This window comes from Protopterus annectens, chromosome 7.part1, assembly GCF_019279795.1.
Source record: "Protopterus annectens isolate FY-2018-M chromosome 7.part1, PAN1.0, whole genome shotgun sequence".
NCBI lineage: Eukaryota > Metazoa > Chordata > Ceratodontiformes > Protopteridae > Protopterus > Protopterus annectens.
This window is the reverse complement of record NC_056740.1, coordinates 385,200,435-385,213,552: the sequence shown is the minus strand read 5'-3', so window position 1 is coordinate 385,213,552 and position 13,118 is coordinate 385,200,435. Positions and strand designations below refer to the sequence as shown.

General features: G+C 42.3%; 1 protein-coding gene across 14 annotated transcripts in view; it reads left to right on the top strand.

Annotated features, from left to right (window-relative positions):
• Positions 1 to 13,118, top strand: part of MYO5A (myosin VA) — a 4,204,798-nt gene that overhangs the window by 2,681,360 nt on the left and 1,510,320 nt on the right. For all 14 annotated transcript variants that reach the window (XM_044078829.1, XM_044078834.1, XM_044078828.1 and 11 more), the window contains exons 12-13: positions 938 to 1,078; positions 11,796 to 11,921. In XM_044078829.1, the coding sequence (XP_043934764.1) occupies positions 938 to 1,078; positions 11,796 to 11,921 (267 nt within the window). The remainder of the gene's footprint in view (positions 1 to 937; positions 1,079 to 11,795; positions 11,922 to 13,118) is intronic.

The following is a 13,118-nucleotide window of genomic DNA, read 5'->3' as shown; positions in this document are numbered from 1 at the left end:
ATTTTGATTTACTGTCTGTAAATTACAGTAGTATTGTTTTTTGTCTTGTAAAATTGATTTTTTGGTTTTCTTCCTGGATTGCCTGTATTTAATGTGATCTTGAGGGTCTTTAGAAGAACGCCATGAAGCCCATGCTTTGTTTCTAAGTGTAATTTTGAGTTTAGACTCTTTAGAAAACCTTGGCGCAGTTTTTGCCTTGGTTCTCTTTGAACAAACAGGTGCATGCAAATCAAGGATCTCAAGGAATTTGTTGTTAAGGTATGCTACTGCTTCCTCTAAGGGGAGGTGTTTTAGAATAGACCAATTACATGAGGTTAGTTCTTGTTAGAATTTCGAAACATGTAAACGATGAAAATCACAACGCTAAACGTGTTTGTTAAGCCAGCAGCGTGATCGTGGGGATAAGGAAATATATCCTTTTCCCCCACTGTAGTGTGGTCTTGGAGTTGGTATATTTAAATAGGGGGTGTGGGGGACACAACCCCCCCACATGGGAGTGTAGGGGGCTTGCCCCCCTGGAAAAGTGGGTTAATTTCAGTCTTTAATTTTAGTGTGAATGTACCTGTGAGGCGCTCTTGTTGACGTAACACATTCGGTGTTGTGCTTTTCGCCATTTTTGTGCTTTGATGTTTATGTACATCGACCTTTGTGTCAATGTACATAGCTTCACTGTTACGGCATTTTGGGCTTTTAATATAGACCCGAATCTACAGTGTGTATTGAGTTTTAATTTAGATAAACTGAAACAATTAATTTTCATTGGTTGAGAATATGGACTGTGCTATAGAATGTTATTTCAGTGAAGGCTGTAGAGATTAGGGTATTTGAATTAGTGGTACTTATGTAGCAGTAGTATATGGTATATCAGATATCTGACTATAGCATTCATTTTGTTACTGACATATTTAACGTTTCTCTGTCTTTTGTGTTCCTGCAGCACGTATTCAAGCTAGAACAGGAAGAGTACATGAAGGAAGAGATTCCATGGACTTTAATTGACTTCTATGATAACCAGCCATGCATTAATCTGATTGAAGCCAAACTGGGAGTGTTGGACTTGTTGGATGAAGAGTGCAGGGTCTGTGTTCAGCTTTGGTGGTGACTTCATTAAAATTGGAATGTGGGCTATCGACAACATGCACTGGGCACATCATTACTTTCTTACAGGCTTTTACATCACATTTGCTTTTTTATGTCTTCACTGTCAGCCTTCCTAACCTGGGTATTATTTAGAAATATTCAGTGTATTCAAATGAAGTGTCATTTATCCCTCTCGATCCCGGTTAGAAGGTCTTGTGATCATAAGTGTTGCAGAAAGTGTTATAGGTCTATGAGATTCTAATCCATTGAAAAAAATATATGGTGTGGTAATAAGGGTTTGAGAGGTGACAGTTTCACTGCAAAAGAGCCTGTAGTTAAAAGTCGTAGAAAGATATTCTCAGTCATCTTAATATCAGAAACTGCATTGACTGTAGTTTTCTGACTGGGCCTCACAGCAGTAAATGTACCTCTTGGGCTGGTGCATAAAGATGCATAAGAGGCTACTGATGCTCTGTTGATATGTGGAGCTTTTTTATATCCTTAAATACACACCATCTGAGGTGTTTGATCCTGTCCTAAGTTTATCCAGCTGCCTCCTAAATTAACAAGCCTTGCGTATTTGGCTGGGAAATGATCAGATAAGCACAAGAACAGAAGGTAGAATACATGTAATTGAGCCCTGCTCACCTATCAAAATTCCACTTCAATTTTTATGTTTACTCTTGTAACCCGGTTTTAAGAATGAATTCACTTTCTTAAGGAGGACTAGTTATCAGGGATAACAGATCTTATCAGTTTATTATTATTCTTTGCTAACCTGGGTAGTCAATCGATCCATGAGGGACCCATTTCAGCAGCAGGAATGGGGAACAATGGACAGTCCAGCTTGGCAAGGTACATGTACAATACAATTTGGATGGATAAATGTTTGCAACAAGAGAAAACAGGTTTACATAATTCCAGACTATTTACATAAGTAAAACTGAAACTGTTGCCAAAATACTTCTGTACAAGAAAACAAATAGTGATATGGGGGTGGGGGTGGTGGGGTAAAAGCATTTATTTATTTTTTTAACATCTCTGTCCCAGTGTTCCACCTGTCACCCCTGGGCTTCCGGATATTGGCCAAGGCTCTTGCCACCCCCATAGTGCCTTTTTTAGGCAAGGCTCAAAAGAAAAACCCACCTCCCTAGAAAACACAAGTGAAAAAAAACTAAGGGTAGTGCTGCTCAATGCCAGAAGTCTAAACCTCAAGATGCACGCTCTCGAAGCCCTCCTCAGTATGGAGAACATTGATGTCTGTGCAGTGACTGAAACCTGGTTCAAGGCTCCTGAGAGCACCCCAGAACTACCAGGTTTTACCTCATATCATGCTTTCCGGCCCCAAAACATGGACCGAACCACAAAAGGAAGGGGAGTATCCATATTCATCAAAGATACCCACACCTCCAGGTTAGTGGCAACGCACGAAGCATCGGAGACCATCCAGGTGCAACTAACCATAGGCAAAACTGCCCTACAGGTTGTAGCATGCTACAGACCACCCTCTCAAACTCAGGAACTCCACTCAGCCTTCCTGAAGACACTGGAGAGTATGAATGTCTCACCAAATACCATCATATTGGGAGACTTCAACTACCCAAACATAGACTGGGAACATTACTCAAGCCCCAACACCCTAGCCCAAAGGTTCCTAGAATTCATAAACTCAAATGCGATGGAACAACTAGTCACCACTCCCACAAGAGGAGATAATATACTAGACCTGATCATCAGAAACATGGGGACAAAATGCTCCACACCGGAAGTATACCCCTCATTGGTGAGATCAGACCATAAATTAATCTCACTGGAAATCCACATCCCGCCCCCACCCCCTGCACAAAAGACCACAGTGAAGAACTTCTCAAAAGCCGACTTCACACTTCTTAAGACTGAAGTGGTATCCTTCAAGGCCCATGGGCCAGTGGAAACCACAACCCACACCGCTGAATCCTTTATAAATGCCTTCTATGGGCACCTTCAAGAATGCATGGATCATGCAATCCCTAATAAAACCAAGACCCATTCCCCAAAAGGCAGGCGCCCTGTCTGGTGGACCCCAGCCATTAACAAACTTTACAACAGGAGGAGGAAGCTACTACATGACAGAGCAAAATCCCTAAAAGGGAAGGCATCTCTGATCAGTACTAGCAAAAAACTTCGATCACTCATAAAATCATCCAAGGCCAACTTTGAGAGAAAAATCGCAAAAGGCACAAAAGACAATCACAAGGCCTTCTTTAGCTATGTTAGAAACCTGGGTGGAAACTCCCAGATATGCTCAGTTAGTCCAAAATGACACAAAATACACTGAACCCACAGACATTGCCAACATTCTGGCAGACAGGTTCAGTGCAAATTTCTCCGCCTCCTCCCCCCCCAAAAGGAGAAATATCTATCCTAGCAGAGTGTAGCCTCCGTAACATCTCAGATGCCCAGGTGAGAGCCGCCCTCTCCAAAGCTAAAAACACAGCATTAATGGGACCGGACGGTGTCCCGGGCTGTGTGCTACATGAACTCCAAGAGGAACTAAATCTGCACATAAGGCTGCTGTTTAATCTTAGCCTTACTACAAGATACGTACCCAAAGAGTGGCGTACAGCAACAGTGGTCCCACTCCACAAAGGCAGTGCTTCTATGGACCCTGGAAATTACCGCCCCATAAGCTTGACGAGCCTGGTCTGCAAAGCTATGGAAAGGATCATTATGGAACTCATAAACAAAGACATTGGGGACCTACAGACATTGGATCCTACCCAATTTGGCTTTGTCAAGGGCAGATCCTGCCTTTTGAACTTTGTCGACTTTTTTGAAACAGTCACTAAGGCCATTGATGAGGGTAAGGCAGTTCACACAGCCTACCTTGACCTTGCAAAAGCCTTCGACACAATACCCCACTCAGGCATCGTAGACAAACTCACCAGCTTAAATGTAAACCCATATGTCACAAGATGGGTTGCAAACTGGCTCAAGGACAGAACCCACAAGGTCAGAATTGCTGGAGCCATGTCAGACTCTAAGCCAGTCACAAGCGGTGTCCCACAGGGCTCAGTCCTGGGACCCCTCTTATTCGGTATTTATTTTTCCAAAGTGCAAGCAAACATAAGAGGATTGTGGCTGACAAAATTCGCAGATGACTGCAAACTGGGCGCCATAATTGATACTCCAACGGACACAAGCATCCTTCAGAGAGGCCTCATAGAAATGGATAATTGGTGCCAGAGCCATGGCCTTAAACTGAACGCCAAAAAATGTATAGTCATACCCTTTGGGAAAAACAAGGTACCCACAAATTACCACATAGGTGGTAATCCATTAAGTACGGAAGAGGTAATCAGGGACCTAGGGACCCAAGTTGACAGTAACCTCTCATTTGACACTCACATTGCCAAGGTGGTTAGGAAGACCTTCTATATTGCCCACCTTATCATGAAGGGATTCACATCCAGATCAAGAGAGGTCATTGTGCCCCTGTACTCTTCTCTTATCAGGCCCATGATTGAGTACAATGCCCCATCTGGGATGTATCTTACCTGACACCTGCAGCAGTTGGAAAGACCCCAAAAGTTCCTCACCAAGAGGATAAAGGGTCTCAAACATATGTCATATGCTGCCCGGCTGAAGAAACTCCAGCTCTATTCAGTCGCATACCGCCTACTCAGAGGTGATCTATGCCTGACGTACAAGGCCATGTCCAATCCGGAATTAATGGACATGCTCCACCTCAGAAAATCCAAATCCATCAGAGCCACGAGAGCAAGAGATTTGAACCTCAACACAGAAATAAATAGGACGTGCTGGAGGGACAGATTCATAACCCAGAGGCTCCCTACACTCTGGAACAGAATCCCAGTCCACGTTAGGCAGAGCCCCTCACTAGCTCTCTTCAAGAGAAATCTTGACGAGTGGATGGGAGATCGTAGGTTTACCCCGGGGGTCATCTCTGTGTCACTACTAGACAGAGGCACAGTAAACTAAACCCTAAATGGGCATAGTATTCTCATCCCAAGGGTTGGCGAAAGCCACACACACTCTGGCTAGGCTTATAAATGCCCTAGGGCAGATAGCCTAGTATGAACCTATGAACCTATAATCCTGTCTTTCTTTTCTTTGTGTTTTGTGATTTAGGCCAGGAGAAAGAGACTATACACTAAGTGTGGCTGCATAATATTTTTCAAGTTGCTGCTTTTTCTTAAGGGATGATAAGGCGGGTGATTTTGTAACAGCCATTTAATGTTGCAATTATTTGTTTTAATATTATTAATATTGTGGACATAATTAAAGAAGGATCATGTTAGATGAGGTCAAACATTTATTCACTTTTTTAAGCTTTTGTGGTAGGCTGACGAGCATCATTTTTTTAAAATTAAAAGTAAGTTGTCAGTCAATTAAACAGCACTTACATTTAGGTAGAGTGACTAGCTTGAAGGTTGTCTAAGGTTGTCTAAAATTGTTTTGTGGTTAAAATGACACCAAGTTGTTGGAACAAATAGAAAAAGTTCTTTCAGAACTTTTAGTAGTAGCGGATCTGAAACTGGAGGCGAGAAGAGTTTAATAAGATTAAGGTGTACACAGTCTATAACCCTAATGAACCTGAAGAACAGATCCCCTATCAAGCAGTCATTGTTTGATGTCCTTCATGGATGCATCTGCAGTCATAACAAGTGGGTTGTCCTCTCTGCTGGTCTTAAAAGCATCAGCCGACGCCATTTTCTCAGTCTTTTCTGCGCGCGGGGCGAGCAAGCAAAAGCTGTTGCAAGTCGGATCCGGTCGGATCCATTACTTCAAAAAGTTAACAATTGTTTAACCTGTGGGAAACAAATACCTCATAAAGATTTCCACTCTTACTGTCTGCCTTGTTTAGGCCCAGCCTACTGATTTTGCGTACATTATTATCGCGTCTTCTCTCGACCCCCAAAAAAAAAAAGATAAAGACCGACGACACGTTCGCGGTTTTTCGGCACGGCGAAACAAAGCAAAGCAAATCTCGGGTGGTGTCGGTTTTGACGGAAAAAGAAAAAAACTCAAGTACAGCTGAACCTATTACAACTGAGGCCCTGCTACAATTCTTGAATCGACCTCAGAAATTTTACCCACTACGGTGACTGACTTATCAGATACCATCCCTTGGATGTCTCTACCCCAGCACGTGGTGCTGCTAGGCCTCCAGCAGCCATGTCCATTAAGGCCTTCGCCAGGGCTAAAGCAGCCAGGACTACTAAATCAGTGCCTGTTAAACCCCCTCATCCAGGCCCTCTTCTAGTTCTCAAATGCTTTGGCAGAAGATTTAATTTCTTTAATTAGAGGATCTCAATCTCACCCAGACAGGGCCTCTCAGCCCCAGAGAAGAGACCTAGGGCAGAGCCCCTGAGCCAGTGTCTTCTGATGATTCTGCTCATGAATCAGACATAACTGACCAGCCTGAGGCTCCTTTTCCAATTTGAAGATTCTGATGCTGAAGAATCCATTCCAGCTGCTTCCCCACCAGAAGAATTCTCCTTTGGAGAAACCCTGCATGCCATGCGAGAACAGTTCCAATGGCAGCAACAGGATTTTTCAGACTCCAGAAAAAGACTTAGGACTTTTCTGCACCTACCACAGCACAGGCCCTTAGCTATACCTCCTGTTCTCTCTGTGGTGGATGATGCTTTCAATGATGTTTGCTCAGATTCTTTGACACCAGCCCCTGCCAAACCAGACAGATTTTACAGGGTGCCAGATACTCATCACCACCTTTACAAGGCTCCTCTTGCAGACCCAGAAACTATATCCCAGGGTCCCAAGGCAGTAGCCGCAGCCACAGCTAAAAACCCTATTCCTTCTGAAAGGGAAGCAAGGTCACTTGACAGATGGGGTAAAAAGGTCTACACTTCAGCTACTCTCTCAGCTAGAGCTTTAAACTGTCAGTTTCACATGATACAATACCAAGAGTTTATGCTTGATCAGTTAACCAAAAAGCTAACTACTGATGAATCTCTTGATAAGAAATATGTATTAGAGATGGTAAATAACATACAACAGGTTAGCAACCATTCTTTAAAATGTGGCTATGATGCACTGGAGGCTTCATTTAGATCAGCCATGACAGGCACAGTAATAAGAAGACATGCATGGTTAAAGGAACAAGCTTTACCGGATCATGTTAAAGCTAAGTTGCTAGATGCTCCTATGGACAAGACAAGTTTGTTTGGTACACCTGCCCAGCAGGTTATGAAGAAAATGGAAGAAAAGGCAAAATCTGTTCAAACTGTTAAAGATTTCCTGCAAGTCCAACCCCAAGGTTTAGCAGGAACTGGCCTGCCAAAATTGGTCCTTTCCTGACTCTGCAAAATTTCAAAGGGGCAGGAATAGACGCTCCAGAGGCAGAACCCAATCCAGAGGAGGTGCCTACAGAGCAGTGGCAAGGTAACAACAGAGGCACAGACACAGCCACTGCCTCTACATCAGCACAGCCACAGTGACTTAATCCTAGGAACAAAAAGCAGCTCCTCTAGGCGGAAAGTTAACCTTATTTTAAAAGAACTGCCACAACAAAAAAAAAGACAAGGGGTTTTAACAAACCATAGATCAGGGTTCCGTTTTCACTCCCACACTTTACCAGTCAAAGAGGAATGCCAAATCTACCTCCACATCAAAAACAGAGGCTCTCAGATAATGGAGTTAGCAAACATGAGAGCTGTGGAAAAAGTGCCACCAGCAGAACAAGGAAAGGGGTTCTACTCCAGACTATTCCTAGTTCCAAGAAAGGAAAAAGTTGGAGACCAATTCTCGACCTGTCCACCTTAAATACATACATCATTGTCCCAAAATTCAAAATGCTGACCCTACAGCAACTTCTTCCCATGCTGGGCAAGGAGTCTTGGCTGGTAACTCTAGATCTCAAGGAGGCATACCTGCACCAATCTGCAGAAGATACCTCAGATTTCTTGCAGGATCAGAGCACTTTCAATTCTCAGCATTGCCCTTTGGCTTATCTACTGTATTCACAAAATGCCTGGCATCAGTAATCATTGCAGACTACAGTGGATTCAAATTTACCCATACCTGGACGACTGCCTGCTACAAGGGGACAACAAAAGCAAGCTGACAACAGATTTACAAAGGGTCATTTACTTGCTACAAGGACTGGGATACACAGTCAATTTACAAAAGTCAAGGCTGATACCATCCCAAACAAGGACATTCTTGGGCGCGGAATTGGACACAGTACAACAAATGGCATTCCTGACTACAGAAAAACAAAAGGAACTTCCTCTTTACTTCCTGGCACTAACAAAACTGAACAAGTTAACAGCAAGAAAATTTCTACAGGCTTTGGCCTTCATGGCATCATGCATAATCTTGGTCCCATTTGCCAGACTACATATGAGGAAACTACAGTGGTACCTAAAGAATTTATGGTCCCAACACAGACACAGTCTAGAAACAGAAATCCCACTAATTCCATGCTTAAAACAGGAGTTCCTATGGTGGGCTCAGGCATGCCAGTCAAACCCAGGCCTGCCCTTCCGCAGATGTCAACCAAGCCAGACCATCACAACAGATGCTTCAGATCTAGGATGGGGGGCCCACATGCTGGACAAATGCGTGCAAGGATTGTGGACACAGGATTAAATTCACCTGCACATCAATCTAAAAGAAATGCTGGCAGTAAAACTGGCAATCCAAAAGTTCAAACCTTTCCTCAAAGAGGGCCAGTTGATGATAAGGACAGACAACACCACAGTCATGTGGTACATCAACAAACAGGGAGGCACTCATTCATACCCCTATGCAGAATGACCTTGGAGCTGTGGACCCTAGCACTCAGCTACAACATTCAGTTACAGGCAATATTTGTAGGAAAGACAATACTCTAGCAGACATACTAAGCAGAACCACGGAAGCTGCACCGGACATCTTCAAGACCATCTCAAAGAAATGGGGAATGCCACAGATAGACCTATTCGCATCACCTCTCAATCACCAGCTCAAAAATTCTGCACGGGACATTCCACCCACTAGCATGGAAAGTGGACTCACTCTCCTTCAACTGGGAAGGCCTAACAGCATATGCATTTCCTCCTCTTCCACTGATACACAAGGTACTACTAAAAATCACGGAAGAACGTCCAACGACAATCCTGATAGCCCCAAACTGGCCAAGACAACACTGGTATCCACTACTGAAGAGCATGTCTCGAACAACATGTCCTGATGCCTTTGATGTTAACTCAGAACAACTACAGCATCATACATCCAAACCTAAAAATGCTGCAACTGACTGCATGGAACATCACATAGCAGCAGCTAATCCAGAACTTTCCCAAAGAGTTAAAGACATTATTCTTGAAACCTTCAACAAGAAAGAACTATGCTGGAAAATGGAAAAGGTTTGTCATTTGGAGTACAAGAGGAAAAGATGTGTCAAACATAGATATGCCTAACATTCTGGAGTATCTGGCCGAACTTCTTCATTCAGGCCTGTCCTACTCCTCCATCAAGATACATGCATCAGCTATTTCAGCAGAATACAGCTTTGATCCTCCTGTTTTTTCACACCCTTTGCTCAGGCAGTTCCTCAGAGGAATCAAGAATGTAAAACCTCCCAGGAAACCACCATTACCAGCTTGGGACTTAAACTTTGTGCTAGAAAAATTGACACTAGCACCCTTTGAACCAGCAGCAACAGCAGACCTACAACACCTGTCATGGAAAACTGCTTTCCTACTGGCAATTACTTCAGCAAGGAGGGTTTCAGAACTACAGGCCTTAATGGCAGTGCAACCCTTCCTAATTTTCCACCAAGATAGAGTGTCCTTGAGGACTAATCCTACATTTATGCCTAAGGTGGTATCCAGAGTATCTTTAAACCAGGCAATCCACCTACCTTCCTTCTTTCCCAACCCACAAAACAGAGGGAAAGAATACTGCATACTACTTGGACAGAACAAAAAATAGCAGAAAGACTGACCAACTTTTTGTAGCCTATGCAACTGGAAGGGAAGGAAAAGCTATTTCTAAACAGACAATCTCCAAATGGATAGGAAATTGCATACGATTCTGTTACTCCTTCCATGGAAAACCAATTCCACAGAACATAAGACCTCATTCTACAAGGGCAACAGCCACTACCACAGCCTTCTTATGAGGAGTGGCAACCAAAGACATTATTTACTTGGACCTCCGTGCATACATTTGCCAAGCATTATAATTTGCCTCTTTATTCCAGATCCCGAGCAGGATTTGCCACTGCTGTACTGCAAGGGATCTTAAACACACCATAATCTATCTTTATCCTCCTCCCCTAGCTGGCTATGGTATTCTACTTGTTATGACTGCAGATGCATCCATGAAGGACATAGTACAGTTTTGTACCTACCATAAATGTAGATGTCCGAACTGGATAGCATCTGCCTCCTTCCCCTCTGTGGTACTCCTAGGGTGTCTACCCTCCTAATAGCTAGCGGTTGGTTTATGGTGTATTTGTTTGTATATATGTACATATATGCTTATTGTTGTGTTTACCTCTATCTATTTGGAAACATTGGCATCTATCCAAATTTTACCCTGCAAGAGGGCTACTGGCATCTGGGGCAAGAAACACTGAGGAAAATGGCGCCGGATTGATGCTTTATACCCAGCAGAGAGAGAGACGCCGGGTGGGGAGACGACATCAGCTTGTTATGACTGCAGATGCTATCCAGTTCGGACATCTACATTTATGGTAGGTACAAAACTGTACTTTATAGTTAGTATTACACCAGATGGTATATCAGTTTTATTTCCCTGTTTTGCAAATTCATGGTTCTTGAGTCAGTAGAAGAAGTCAGTAATCTGATTATATACAATATTTTGCATCAGTTTACTAAGATGAACTAGAAAATAGATAGGTATGCATTTGTATTTGCTTCTGCTTCCTAATTTGCTGTCTTTGGGAATGGGGATTAATGATACATTTCCTAGTTTGTAGAAAAATTTTATTTTGAAGTTCCTTTTTAGCATTTTACTACCATCTGTTTTGCTCTAGCGCTGCCTGTGGCAAGGTTCTTGCAGCATTCATCACTCTGATGAGGACGACATTTTTCCAGTTTATACTCTTTCTTGCCACAGCTTTGGTGACATTACCTTGTTTGGTCCCACCTTATGCACCTGAGGGAGATGGGGCTCAAATTTATGGGTTCTCCTACCTTACCATGTGTTCCAGGCACCCAAGCTATATGCAGTGGTGCAGAGAAATCTCCCACCAAACCTTCTTTGAGGTAAGAGTGCAGGTCACCATCCAGTTCATGTTTTTCTTTACCTTCCTGACTGGTTTTTGCTGGTGGTCCAGATGTATTCCTGAACCCAGATCATCACTGAATTAAAGCTGTATATAGTGTAATACTTTCATATGTGTTAGCTACAAGCTGTATGGTTCATGTTTTACAGGTTCTTCTAATTCATTGTTCTTGCTTGGTATGTGAATGCTGTATTTAGGTTTGTGACTGTCATTTTTTACCATATATGTGGCTGCAGACATTTATTGACCCCCCCACCTTATCCAGTACTTTTTGAATACCATTATTTGAGTTTTACCAGTATTAATAATCCTGTCTAGTCCATTTGTTAGACACAGCGTTTGTTGTTATCCATTTTGACAGTGTCTACAGTCTAGTTTCTTGATGTATTAGTGTTAAGAAAATACACACATTGGTTAGTACTAAGATTTATTACTTCATCTTGCACTATAGATGCCAAAAGGATCAGATTCCACTTGGGCCCAGAAGCTATACAACACCCACTTGAAGAAAAGTGCACTGTTTGAGAAACCTCGGCTATCAAACAAAGCATTTATCATCAAGCATTTTGCTGACAAGGTAAGATTTTAGATTTTTTTGCAAGATAGCAGCGCTCTCTTTGATAAGAGATTATCAACAACTGCTGAGACATAGTAGTTCATAAACAGTTAATGTGGTATGAAGCATAGTAGTTTATAAACAATTAATGTGATATGAAGCATAGCAAGCCCTCTCATTTTTAGTAACATGCCTTTTATATCCCTAAAGATTAATCTTCTAATGGTATGGATGATTAGTTATATGAATTAAAATTGAAAGCATCAGCAACAAGTTTACTTGTCAGCTCATGTGATCTGCGACTGTCCTTTACTGCCGACTGTAACTATTGGGAGTAGGGTGAGTGGCTGTGTGCATTTCATTCTATTTCTAGAATCGGCAAAGAATTTGGCCAAAGGATGGAAGTTACTTTGAAAGGGCCCATAGGTCCAGTGACCATATAGCTGACTTTACGTAGCAGGGATATGGGGGATACCTCCTGTATAAGAGGTTTGGGGGAAGGCTGAAACTCCACTTAGAAAGTAACTTTAAACTTTCTCAAATGGTTATTTGGACAAACTTTTGGCTGTTTTGTTCCTTCAGGAAAATAGCATATTGGCTGCATGTCCTCGATTCATGCTTGATCCAAAGTGAACTTTCAGCATTCATTGGCTTTCTTTCACTGGCATAGACATACCAGTGGTACTGTCCTTCCCCACACCATCCATCTCCTCCATAAGTCTAAAGAAAGTACCCTACATAGCACTAACGTATAACATATATATGCATACATTGTTGGACATGCTGAAACAAATTTCTCACAGTGTAGAGGATTAAGACTCTGAGTTGTTAATGAGTTGCTTCTTGTGATTTCTTCACTGTGCATTTGTCTGTTCTGTTCCTCTGTGCAAGTCAGTTATCCCAACAGTGCCTCTAGCTCACCACTGTAAAGGAATACTTGAGTTTGTTGGGCTTACCTGGTCAACAAATAAAATAATAATAAAAAATTGTGAAACAGTTTTCTAAAAGTCTTTTTATATAACATAAATCTTAGCAAGAATCCTTTAGACCTGCTAGCAGTACTAAATAAGAAATATACTGACACAATGCTTAATGCTGAAATGTATTTTTTGAACAAAAACAACAAACCTGAAGACTTCCTCAGATTAAAAGATGATATAAGTGTAGAACAGATACAGTTGGAGATGGAGTTTCTGTTTATTGTTCATGACATTTTAT